General features: G+C 40.9%; 1 protein-coding gene across 1 annotated transcript in view; it reads left to right on the top strand.

The window, feature by feature from the left end:
• TMEM170B (transmembrane protein 170B) overlaps positions 1-12226 on the top strand; it is a 31556-nt gene extending 19330 nt beyond the window's left edge. Inside the window, exon 3 of the mRNA XM_030314848.1 lies at positions 10222-12226. Coding sequence (XP_030170708.1) covers positions 10222-10352 — 131 coding nt within the window. The 3' untranslated portion in view covers positions 10353-12226. The remainder of the gene's footprint in view (positions 1-10221) is intronic.
• Positions 12227-12662: the final 436 nt, after the last annotated feature.

Here is a 12662-nt window from a genome sequence, read left to right as displayed (position 1 = left end):
GACACGAATGTCCCCTGACCTAGTAGAAATTGGCCCCTTGAGAAGGTCCCCTGGCCGCGTACAACTTTGCTAGTGCACCGCCCCGTGTGCGTTTCCTACAAGCCCTCAGGTGCCTCCCCTCCGGCCGTTTCTTAACACTGGACGGAGGCCCCAGCCTCTGCCTTTGGTTCAGCGAGTTCTAGCTCCTGCACCGGTCGAGCCAGGACTCAGCTGCATCCTGTTGGGACCGGAGGACACTGCAGCCGCTGCCAGGACAAGGCCCTGCAGACAGTGGCTGCTCGGCTCTGCTGCCGTTGGTTTCTGTCACAACCAGTGAATAGTGGGGGCTCCCGTTGCCCTTAGTTTCCGGCCTCCATCCGTCCCTCTGGGACGGCTCACTGCTGCCACAAGAAGGATGTCGAACTCTCTGGTTGGTTCTTAGCCCCGGAGAGAAGAGTGAGTCCTTTCCTTCTGTAGTTCAAAGGCCTCCTTTTGTATCCCACCGTCACCTTTTCCCAGAGTGACCGGCATACCTCGCACCCTGGGAGGAGAGCCCTGTTTCCATGTCTCTGCCTCTGTCCCGTGGCACTGATATGACAGTCACGAAATAGTTGTTTTTTCATCCTTCATTTACCGTCTGGTTTTTCTGTGTTATTCTGTATTAGGTTTTCGTCGTTGCTGCCCGCAGCCTATAACTTTATCATATGGCATGTCGTCCATTTTGCCACAGAGAGGCCTTATGATTATTAAAACATTTTTTAATGCTTATTTATTTTTGAGAGAGAGGGAGAGCATGTGCGGGAGAGGGCCAGAAAGAAGGAGACAGAAGATCCGAAGCAGGCTCTGCACCGTGAGCACAGAGCCTGATGTGGGGCTCGAACCCACAAACTGTGAGATCATGACCTGAGCTGAAATCAAGAGTTGGACACTTAACCAACTGAGCCACTTGGGCACCCCTGCCACAAAGAGGCTTTAAAACAAGTACTCCAGTTTAGCTGAAGCACAGGATATGCATAGTAAAGGAGTAGAGATTCAGCTGGAAAGACCCAGTAGAGCCAAATCCTAGAGGATCTTGGAAGGTGAGCCAGAAAACTTGGGCCTTTTTTCCTGCAGGGCATGGAAAACGAGAGTCTTGAATGGGGTCGGCAAGGGACAAAGCAGTCCAGTGGAAAAAATTGTTTTAATAGATGATACGTGTAAAGGACCGAGAGAGCACTCTGAAAGCACCTCCATCCCTACTGGATTCCCAACAACAATAAAAGGGTACCCGGATCATAATAGATATTCAGAAAATACTGGTTGGGGGGATAGATGGAGTAGGGGAGGAAGTGCAAAGGGAAGAGAGGAAGAAACGGGGGAGAGAAGAAGGGAGAAACAAGGGGAAGGAAGAGGGATTGAGAAGCATTAACTGCGATCTGAACTTGAGCCTGGGATCTAAACTAGCTGTGGTTGGAGATGACCTATGGACAACGGCAAAGGGAAAAAATCCGAGTTGGTTTTATTCACTGTGGTGTCATACAGAGAGGCTTGAAAGGGACTGCTAGTGTTTTTGATGTGCACCACTGTTACAATTGTGGACCCACCACCAGAGGAGGGAAGAAGGGATAGCTTGTTCAGATGTTGTAAGTAGTGTGTGGATATATGTGAGTTTACTGGCATAAATTATTGTAAAAGGTTAGAGAGCAGGAGAAATGTCCTTCTATTTCCATTTATCTCTAATGATGCATCTGTGTATGTATTACCTACTTGCAGTTCATCCAAGAATAAAATAAGCCAATGATTTTAGAGACGGCAGTCTTATATTTTACGCCCTTAAAAACATAAATAGTCTGGCATAATTTCAAGTAAAGATTCCAGGTTAGCAATAAAACATTTAAATTTCTTCTGGCTAATCTCTTGACCTGGAGATACTTGAATTAAGAAAACTAGCCGAAGTGTGAATATTTTAACTATATTTATGTTCTCAATGTTTGTGTCTGTGCACTCATAGCTGTATATTCAGGTCTGCAGACGATTGATTAATATCTATTCTGAATGGGAAAATTGGCTGAATATAGATACATCTATTAAATTTTGCTACTTCTTAGATTTTATTCTGAATACAGTGATCTTTCATTTTAGTTGGTATTTTTTTAATGTTTATTTATTTTTGAGAGAGAGACACACACACAAAGTGTGAGCAGGGGAAGGGCAGAGAGAGAGGGAGACACAGAATCCGAAACAGGCTCCAGGCTCTGAGTCAGCACAGAGCCTGATGTGGGGCTTGAACGCACGAATGGTGACATCATGACCTGAGCCGAAGCCGGACACTCAACCGACTGAGCCACCCAGGCGCCCCTCATCTTAGTTGGTATTAATGAGAGTTGGGAGAAACTGGGTTTCCATATAATGCCATCAGCTGGCAGTGTAGAGCTAATTTTAGCAAATCTGAAGGTATAAAGTGACATGTCTTTGTTCTGATCACTAATGAGTTTGAACTTCTCTTCCCATGCTTATATATTTAGAATTCTTTTCCTGCAGATTGCTTCCTTAAGTTATGTGTTTACTTTTCTTGGGGGTTCTTCTTTTCTTCTCATTAAACTACAGGGGTTTCTTACACATTTGAGATACGGGTCCCTTGTTGGTTTTGGATTTCGAAAGGAACTTCTCAGTCCTTTATCAGTTACCTTCCTCTAGAAATCCTTAATTTCCATGTGATCAGCTCAAAGAGCGTTTTGCCTTATGGTCTATGATTTAATTTAAGAAGTTCTCCCCCACACCAAGGTCAAAATATATGCTGATATATTTTCTAACGTTAATTTTATAATTTTACCTCTGATATAAAGATCTTTACTTCATCTAAAACAAGAGTCAGTAAACATTTTCTTAAAGGGCTAGATAGGAAATATTTTTTTAATGTTTGCTTGTTTATTTATTTGGAGCACCTACGAGTGGGGGGGGGAGGGTGCGGCAGAGAGAGAGAGAGAGAGAGAGAGAGAGAGGGAATCCCAAGAAGGCTCTACCTGTCAGCCGATGCGGGGCTTAAACTCATGAACTGTGAGATCATGACCTGAGCTGACATCAAGAGTCAGACACTTAACTGACTGAGCCACCCAGGCGCCCCTGGATAAGAAATATTTTAAACTTTGCAAGCCAGGTGGTCTCTGTGACAGCTCTTCGGCCCTGCCATTGTAGTGTGAGAGCAAGTATAGACGTGTGTAAATGAATAGGCATGGCTTTTTCTAGTAAAACCTTATTTACAAAAACAGGTGCCTGGCATTCAGACATAATTTCATCAATTCCTGACTTGGGTCCTGGTGAGTCTCATTTTGGGTTTGGTATTAGACAGCATTCCAGGTATTTCCTCCCACATAGTAAGTCAGTTTCTACCACACCACCCACTGGAAAAAAATGCATCATTTCCGCACTGATTCACCTTGTTTGCGTATTATGTTCACGGTACAAGGGTCTGTCTCTGAACCCTGTTCTGATTTGTTAGTCTTTTTATGCGTTCTTACAGCAAGGTCACATTTTCTTTATCGCTACGGTTTTGTGGTATTTTGTATCTGGTAAGGCTAGATTCCGCTCATTTCTTTTCCTTCTCAAAGTCGGCATAGCTATTTATGGGCTTTTATTCTTTCATATAAATGTTAGAATATGTCTACTCGGTTGCTTAAAAAGTATAATTATGGTTTTTATTGGGATTTAATTGAATGGAGAGGTTGCTTTGGGAAGAACTGGCATATTAAACTGTTCCACCCAAGAACATCTAATAGATTTCCATTTATTTAGGTCATCTTCTAGTCTTTTGTTAGAGTTTAAAAATGTTTTTCTCAACAAGGGGGTTGAATACTTTTGGTGAACTTAATTCTCAGACTCTTCCTATATGGTGGTTGTGCTTGGTATCTTTTGAGGACATTGCTTAGTTTTATTGGTGTAGAGAAACACCGTTCCGTTTTCTTTTTTTTTTTTTTTTAATTTTTTAAAATATTTACTTACTTCAGAGAGAAAGAGAGAGAGAGACAGAACGTGAACATGGAGAGGCAGAGAGAGAGGGAGACACAGAATCAGAAGCAGGCTCCAGGCTCCAAGCTGTCAGCACAGAGTCTGACGGGGGGCTCGAACTCAGAAACTATGAAATCATGACCTGAGCCAAAGTCAGATGCTTAACTGACTGAACCACCCAGGCATTCCAACACCGTTCAGTTTTCTGAATTAACCGAAAGATTAACAAAGCAAAAACCTGGCTCTTTGGGAAGATACTAAGATGAATAGACTGCTGGCAAACTAATTTAAAAAAGTTGAAGGCAGAAAAGTAAAATATAGAACAAAATAGAATAAATAACTACAGACTCAATAATGTAGAATAAAGAAATGTAAAAGTTTTTTGAACAGAGATATATTCCTAAATATAAACTGTCAAAATTGGCATAAGAAAAAAGAAAATATGAATGGAACAATCAGTATATTTGAACAATTGACATGTTGAAGACTTTCTCCTCCCAAAGGAACTCCAGGCTCAAACAGGGCTCACAGAGGAGTTCTACCAAATTTTGAAGGAACGGTTTAGTTCCTGTTTTATCCAAATTATTGCAGAAACGGAAAGAGAAAAAGCTGTGCACAGCTTATTTGCCGAGGCCAAAGTAATCTGGGTAAGCAGCATAAAGAGTGCACAAGAATAGGAGGGTATGGGCTCATTTACCTCGTGAGTGTTATCCTAGGAATGCAGAGATAATTTGGGATCACAAATGACTATGGCTGTATGCCAGGAAAACACGATTTATGGAAACTGAAATTTAAATTTTGTGTAATTTTCATGCATCGTGCAATATTCTTCTTTTGACTTTTTCAAAACCATTAAAAAATGTGAAAACCATTCCTAGCTCCCATGCCGCGTCCATGTGATGCGGGGTGCAGGTTGGACCTACGGACCACCGCTTGCCAGCCCCTCATCCGACTGCACAAGCTGACGGAACCCCCACTGTTAAAACCAAATCTGCCTTGGCCTTCACGTCCACTCTCTCTCTCAGGAACTATGGAGGGCGACCCGAATCACTTTCACTGGTGTGGCGCCGTGGGCCCTTTGTGTTGTTGGATATTGACATCTTCGGTCCACTGGTGGCTCTTCGTCTAGTCTCTCCTGTCCTTGTAGGTTCATATCTTTCATGGGCCTCCACACCATCGCAGCATTGCTTTCCCCACTTCATCCTCACTCTGCCAGCCTTCGCTAGTCCCTTGGTCCTCATGGGGGTCTTTCCTTATTTCTAATTGATTCTGTCTGCTGTTGTTGGGAGGGGCAGTTCCGAACATGTATCATTTACTTCAAACATCCTGTTTTGCTTGTGTCTTCTTCATTCTTGCATAACTTAGCCTTGTATTTCCCCAAGAAAATAAAGACCATAATATTTGTATTCTTTCAACTGGCTAGTGTTCAGCCAAATAGACCTTAAAGAGAGTAAAAACTAAAGCTCAAATTGGGGGGAGGACCTTTGTTAGCACATATAAATATAGAAAGATTAATATCCAAACTATATTCTAGAAACCCTACCAACCAAAGAAGAAAAGGACAACTCAGTAGAAAAAAAGGACAAAAGATTTGACAAATGTTTTATGGGGCGATGAGGTGGCTCAGTCAGTTGAGCGTCTGACTTTGGCTCAGGTCATGATCTCACGGTTCGTGAGTTCGAGCCCCCCCATCAGGCTCTGTGCTGATAGCTCAGAGCCTGGAGCCTGCTTCTGATTCTGTGTCTCCCTCTCTCTCTCTACCCCTCCCCCACTCACACTCTGTCTCTCTCTGCCTCTCAAAAAGAAAGAAACGTAATTTAAAAAATTAGAAAAAAAAAAGATGTGACAAACATTTTGTAAAAGTAGAAAACCCTACTGGCCATTGATATGTGAAGAAAAGCTCAGTCACATTAATTATTATCAGGGAAATGCAAATTAATCACAGAGATACTTTTTGCCCATCAGACTGACAGAGATTTAAAAAAAAAAAAAAGATACCAACTGCTTCTGAAGATATGGACTAACTAGAATATAAATTGGGCAACTTCTTTGGGAGACAGTTTAGCATCACCTTAGCCAAGTTGAAAATGCCCGTAACATGAGACGGAGCAGTCCTACTTTCACCCATGTGATGAAGAGAAATTTTTGACTGCTTCTGTGTGCCAAGGGTTGCACGCAAGGATGTTCACAGAAGCAGTGTTTGTCATTGCTCAGTATTGGAAACAAAGGTCATTGGCAGTGGAATGGATCAATTGTGGTATATTCATGTGTAGAATTCTATGCAGTAGCGAAAATGCATGAATTATACCTATGCCACACGCACGATACCTTTCAGACCTGTAAGGTGTACAGTATCCGTTTACAAAAAATTAGTTTATTCAGAAAGCTAAGTCATATATATTTTTAGGACACAGGAAGGTGGTAAAGCCAAAGAAAAGCAAAGGAATGATCAAAAAACAAAAACAAAACAAAACAAATACAGGGAGGGAATGGGACGTGACTGAGCAGAGTCCACGGGAACTTCAAAGGAAATAGAGACGTTCTTTTCTTCAGCTGGATAACAGTACTTGGGAATTTGTTATTTTATAACCTACGTGTAGTTTTATAAATACTGTTTCCTATCTGCTCACTATTCAATAGCAGTGTTCCCAAGTACATTTAAGAGGCACACGAAATTGTTTGCCTGCAGATCTTTTAGATCGAGAATTCCACTGACGCAGTCTTTTCTGACCAGTGCTTCTGGGTGTGAAATCATACAGGACTTCTGCACATCTGCTTCTCTTGGAGGGAGGTGGTAACTTCCAAACTGGTCCCTAGCTGATTATCAACAGGAAAGAAAATGAAATTTATATTCTCATTTGTTTTATTCTCTGCATAACACTCTTTTGACGACACCCCCAAATCAGTGCTCTGCTCAGTTGTAATCCCTACTTTCAGTTTGGTATGTATCTCCCCAGATTTCTATTTATTTATCACATTTGTTTGTATTTTCCTATAGACATGTTTACATATAGATGCACTTACATGCGGGTGTATGTACTAGTGGAGAATATATAGTCTTGTGTTCCATTGTCTTTGTTGCATAAATGACATGTCTTAGGTCCTTTCTGAGTTGGTTCATAAAGTTTATATTTTTCCTTTGAAATTGTATGGGTTTCATGGTGTGGACTTGGTATAGTTTAACCACTCCAGGCTGATGGACTTGGGTTCTTGCTTTTGACTTTGTGGAGTTTTAGGGTTCTTTGTTTGTGTTTTTGTTTGGTTTTTTGTTTGTTTTGTTTTGTTCTGTTTGCTTTTACAAAAAGTACTGCCTCGGTTATTCTATGTGTGTTTGTGTGTGTATATGTGTGTCTGTATTCTGGACATTAATCAAGTATATTAATCAAGTGTTCTAGTCTGTCCCTTGATGGGTTCTGCTTATTTTTGTGTAGTCTTTCAGCAGTCCTCTTTTCCTAAGATCATAAATATATTCTCTTATATTTAAATTTTTTTAGCATTTTTATTTTTTGAGAGAGAGAGAGAGAGAAAGAGAGAGAGGGAGAACATGAGCGGGGAAGGGGGAGAGAGAGGGAGACACAGAATCCAAAGCAGCTCCAGGCTCTGCACGGTCAGCACAGAGCCCGACACGGGGCTCGAATCCACCAACTGTGAGATCATGACCTGAGCTGAAGTCGGACGCCCAACCGACCGAGCCACCCAGGCGCCCCATATTCTCTTATACTTTAAAATTTATATTCGTAGTTTCGTTTTTAGCATTTTGTTCTTTAACCCATCTGAAATTTATTCTGGGGAGCGGTTTGAAGTAGGGACCTAGATTTATGGCGTCCAGTGGCAGCCACGTGTTCCGGCACCATCTGCCGAATGCCGAATGACCCATGGGAAACACCTGTGTCATCCACTACTGTGGCAACTACCAGCCAAAGTTGAGAGCGCATCCTAGGACCAGTCACTCTCCCAAGACTTACCAAGCATCACCTGTTCGTCTTCACACGCGCCCATTTTACAGCTGAGGAAACAGGGCACACAAGAGGGGAAGTGATTGCCGTGGGTAGCCCATTTGGAAGGCGGTGGATCGCAGACTTTAATCCACAGGTCTGGCTCCAGAACCCACGCTCTTCGCGTCATGTAAACGTGTGAAGAAGTTTGACTTGACAGATTTGCTTCCCATTCCCTAGGCCGCTGGAGCTAGTTGAGTGCTCAGTGTTTCCTCTCCTTTGGATCATTTTTGAAAACTTCATGCTGGAAGGACGGAGGCCAAATGGTGTTTTTAAAATTGGCGATAGTCTTGGAAATCTGGGGTAAATCCTCATAAAAGCAGAGTATTTCTCAGGTTTAATGTAATTTCTGATAACAGAGAAAGCATAAGATCTTGACAATTTTTTAACGTTTGTTTATTATTGAGATGCAGAGCATGAGCGGGGGAGGGGCCGAGAGAGAGGGAGACACAGAATCCGAAGCAGGCCCCAGGCTCTGAGCTGGCAGCACAGAGCCCGACGCGGGGCTCGAACGCACGAACCGTGAGATCGTGACCTGAGCCAAAGTCGGACGCTTAACCAACTGAGCCACCCAGGTGCCCCAGATCTTTACAATTTTTAAAGACTGTTATCCAATTCTAAAATTTGAGGATATCACCAATTACACTAGTGAAGTTTATTACTTGATTAAGCAAATGCAGGTGCCATTAGAAGTTTTATTTAATGTTGAGATGATAATTATTCACTTTATGATTTTCTGAATTCCTTGTTCTCTCTTTCAAATAGTGTCAATGTGAAATGATAGACTGCTTTGGGGATTTACAGCCAGACTCACCTAGGTTGAAATTCCAGCTCTTGTACTTACTGTATTTCCACGGGCTAGCAATTGAGCCTCTGTGAACCTCTGTTTTCTATCTTTAGGTAATAATACCCTGGAGTGGTGTGGATATTTAAACCAAGTAATATTTGTAAAGGTACTATCAAGAAACATAGTATGTAGGAAATATGATACACATTTTAATTTCCTTCTTTAAAAATGTGTCTAGGGGCGCCTGGGTGGCTGTCAGTTAAGTATCTGACTCTTGGTTTCGGCTCAGGTCATGATCTCACAGTTCGTGAGTTCCAGCCCCGCGTCGGGCTTTATGCTGACAGTGCAGAACCTGCGTGGGATTTCTCTCTCCCTCTCTCTCTGCCCCTCCCCAGCTTAGTCTCTCTCTCTCTCTCCCTCTCAAAATAAGCAAACAAACATTTAAAAATGTGCATATAAAGTCCTTGGCTTAGATTAATAATTTGTTTTTCCCTGGTATATCGCTTTAGAGAAATATGGTTCCTTTTATTTGGGAGATTTTAAGAGAAGTACAGAGATAATTCTTAGCTAATTTTTATGAACGGATTTCTATCTCAAATAATGGTCATTTCAGTGTCTCTGAATCCTCTACTTCTGGTCTTGCTTTTTGTTTGGTCATTCTAGGATAGAGAGACAGTTTTTTTCTAGAGGAAAGTTTTAAGGCCATCTCAGTCTGTAAGAAGGCATACTGTAACTTAAATGTTTCATTATATATACTATATTAATAAGGTGAAGTATTCAATCATATGGGCTCTGCGACTCCTGGGAGTTCTCTCAGGAATTCTCCTGGAGAATCTCTGGGATTCTCTCATTCTCAGAAGTGTGCATCATCTAAACATTTCTCCCAGAACAGGTGTTGAGTTCATCTTCCATTTTTATTAGATGTCAAGATACTAGTCTCTAAATAACTTTACAGGTGTATGCTTTATTAAGAACTACAATAAACTACTTTATATGGTAGATTCTGAAATGTAGCAGTCTGCTATTCTGATTATCTTATATGACACCTAAGAATTTTTTAAAAAATTTCTTAGTTAATTTAGAATTTTGATTAACTTCTGTAATTTTCTCTTTTCACTAATAATTAATACATTGCATTGTATGTTGATAAAAGTAGTGGTGATGTCTGGCCAGTTCCACGCCCAGGTGAGAGATTCCAATAGCAAATTATTCCTTTTCTATGAACCTGTTCGGTGCCTAGTGACAGCGTGTACTGTAAATACGTATTTTACAGTTGAATAGGAAAATAAGAGGCCTGTCTTCCAGTTACGTGACGTGGTAAAGCGTGACTTTTGCCAACCCCAGGGAAACTTCCGCGGACGGTTCACAAAATGAGAATGATCGATTGCTGAAATGCAAACACCGACGTCGCCTGGGAGCGGGGGTCACGGAGGGAATGCGTGTGTGATCTTGTTTCTCTACCCCTCTCTCGTCCAGGTGCAGCCGTCGCCGGCATCTACAGAGTAGCAGGGAAGAACATGGCCCCCCTGGAAGCGCTGGTGTGGGGCGTGGGACAGACTGTATTGACATTAATCATCTCCTTTTCAAGGATCCTCGCCACACTCTGAGGTTTCGGTGGGAATGTCTCACGTCACCGAAGGAAACAGATGTACAGCTTCTCAGAAAATGGCGTTGTTAACGAGCGGGAGTGAAATGGTACCCGAACGTGGAAGGAGCCGGGTCACAAGCGAAGGAAAGCCTTGAGCTGTGTGCAAAGATCGCCCTCTGGTGTTCAAGTGATTGCACTACCGCACTGCACCTTACGTGCCTCCGTCCCGGGCCAGGCGCATTACACTACCGGAAGCTACGAGAGGAAGCACCTTGTTTAGCTGCCAATCAGGTTAACGCTGGTGTTGAATCACCGTTGTTAACAGTGTTGTGTTAAGTTACAGGGACGTTTGGAGGAATTGATATATGTGCCAAACTCCTCTTCTTCTTCTTTTTTTGTTTTTTAACATTGATCATGTGACAATTTGCAAGTGTAGATGTAGACGAGTGCTGTGAACCACATCCGACATGAATTCAGGTAACTAGTGAGATTTTTGTCGTGTAACGCTAAATCCCGTATGAGTGCTGAATACCGGATCATTTAATATGATAGGGAAATTACTTGATTTTTCACGTTGAGCGTTTCTGGGATTTAGGGCTTTAATATGTTTAGGCATTATTGTTATTTACTTTAATTTATGTGGAAAATAATACTTAATGGAAAACTAGCTAAACTCTTTTAAGGACTCAAAGTAGACCTGTAGGGTGCATCCTTTCCAGTCACTTAAATAACACTCTTTTAATAGTTTCCCTCCTAGGAAACTATTCTGTTGATATGAATTCAGAAACTTTATGGGTCACACACGTTGATTGTAGTTTGTGTGTCATGAAAATATAATTTGAAAATTTTCTTATAACCTTTGTAAGAAAAGAAGTCTGAAATGCATGTTGCATTCTTTGACCCTTCTAAAGAAAGTTTTGCCATGTGAGTCATGGAGAAAACATCTTTATAACTAGTATCTTGGTGGGATTATATTACTTGTTGCACATATCTTGATTTTTGACAAAACATACACAATCTTTAATCTTTCATTCTGGAGTATTAACTATATTTAAAGAGTGGCCTAAATTAGGCTGTGAAAACAAAAAGCCTCATTTGTAGATAAGTAACAAGTAAGTTATATACGAAGAGTAACAAACTATCTTACTTTGGGCATGTGGTAACATGATTTCACTAAGTAAAAATTGGGGTATATAGTACATAATTTTAAAATTTGGCAGTTAATCTCAGCATATTAGTACAGTCCTGAGCATGTAGTAGAGTGATTCTGTTGTTCAGTTCTTGTTTTATGCTATTATTTAAATTTACTAGAATGAAAAAGCCCTGAGCATACAACACTTTAAGAGATTCTGGCAAGATGTAATCGTTTTTAAGAGTACAGGAATAAGGGAAAACACAGATCCTGGTTGAATTTGTCTCCTACTGAGATTTTTAAAAATACCAGGTATTCTTACAAATGTACTAACTCAAAAAGCCACTGCAGAAAATATCTTAAGGTCAATCCAGAAAATAATCTGCATACTCTAGCCTCACTGTTTTATAAATGATTTGGTAAAAAGTAGTTTTCTATTAGGTCCTGTTCAAATGTAAGAACTTCATTGCCCACACTACTTCTGTCCACCAAAAAGCAGAATATGTATGCATGATTTACCAATAAGGAGTTGGGGTAGGGGATACTTTTACCAGTATGGAGGCCAATTTGGGGGGTTTACTAATGCTGTGGCTTGGAAATCTGTTTTAAAAAAAACCAGTGAGCAACTATGCATCCCTAGAGATCTTTGGAGTAAATCTTAAAATTGATTCTTTTTATTATGTACAAGCCTAGAATTATGTTCATGTGTTCTTTCTATTCCTGATGTTTTCCTAAATTAAATGTAGGCATACATTTCCCAAGTCGGTTTGATTTCTCCGTTTCTTTCAGACTTGAATTGTGTTCTTTACTTTGCCTATTCTGTCAATAATTTCAAGTGTTCATATTCTTTGAGAGGAATTACTGATAATGTGTTTACATTGTTTCAGATCTATCTACAAAATGGGTATTTATTTCAACATATGGTTATTTCATGATTTAGGAAAGTTATCATGGTAAGGGAATAGGGAGCTCATGGTTTGGAATCCAAAATTAGCCACATTAAATCCATCAAGGTGTGGACCAAAGAGATTTTAACTCCTGTTTTTACTCTGGAATGGAAGTATAATTGGATGGAGAATAATTAGTCTGCAGCTGCCCCATCAGGTTGCTTTACGTGATGAAGTGTGTGTGTGTGTGTGTGTGTGTGTGTGTGTGTACTTTGAAACATTAGGGGAGTTTTTGGTTTCTTTGCTGTTT

Source organism: Lynx canadensis, chromosome B2, assembly GCF_007474595.2.
Source record: "Lynx canadensis isolate LIC74 chromosome B2, mLynCan4.pri.v2, whole genome shotgun sequence".
Lineage (NCBI taxonomy): Eukaryota > Metazoa > Chordata > Mammalia > Carnivora > Felidae > Lynx > Lynx canadensis.
The sequence above is the reverse complement of the archived record's forward strand: the minus strand, read 5'-3'. Positions and strand labels throughout refer to the sequence as shown.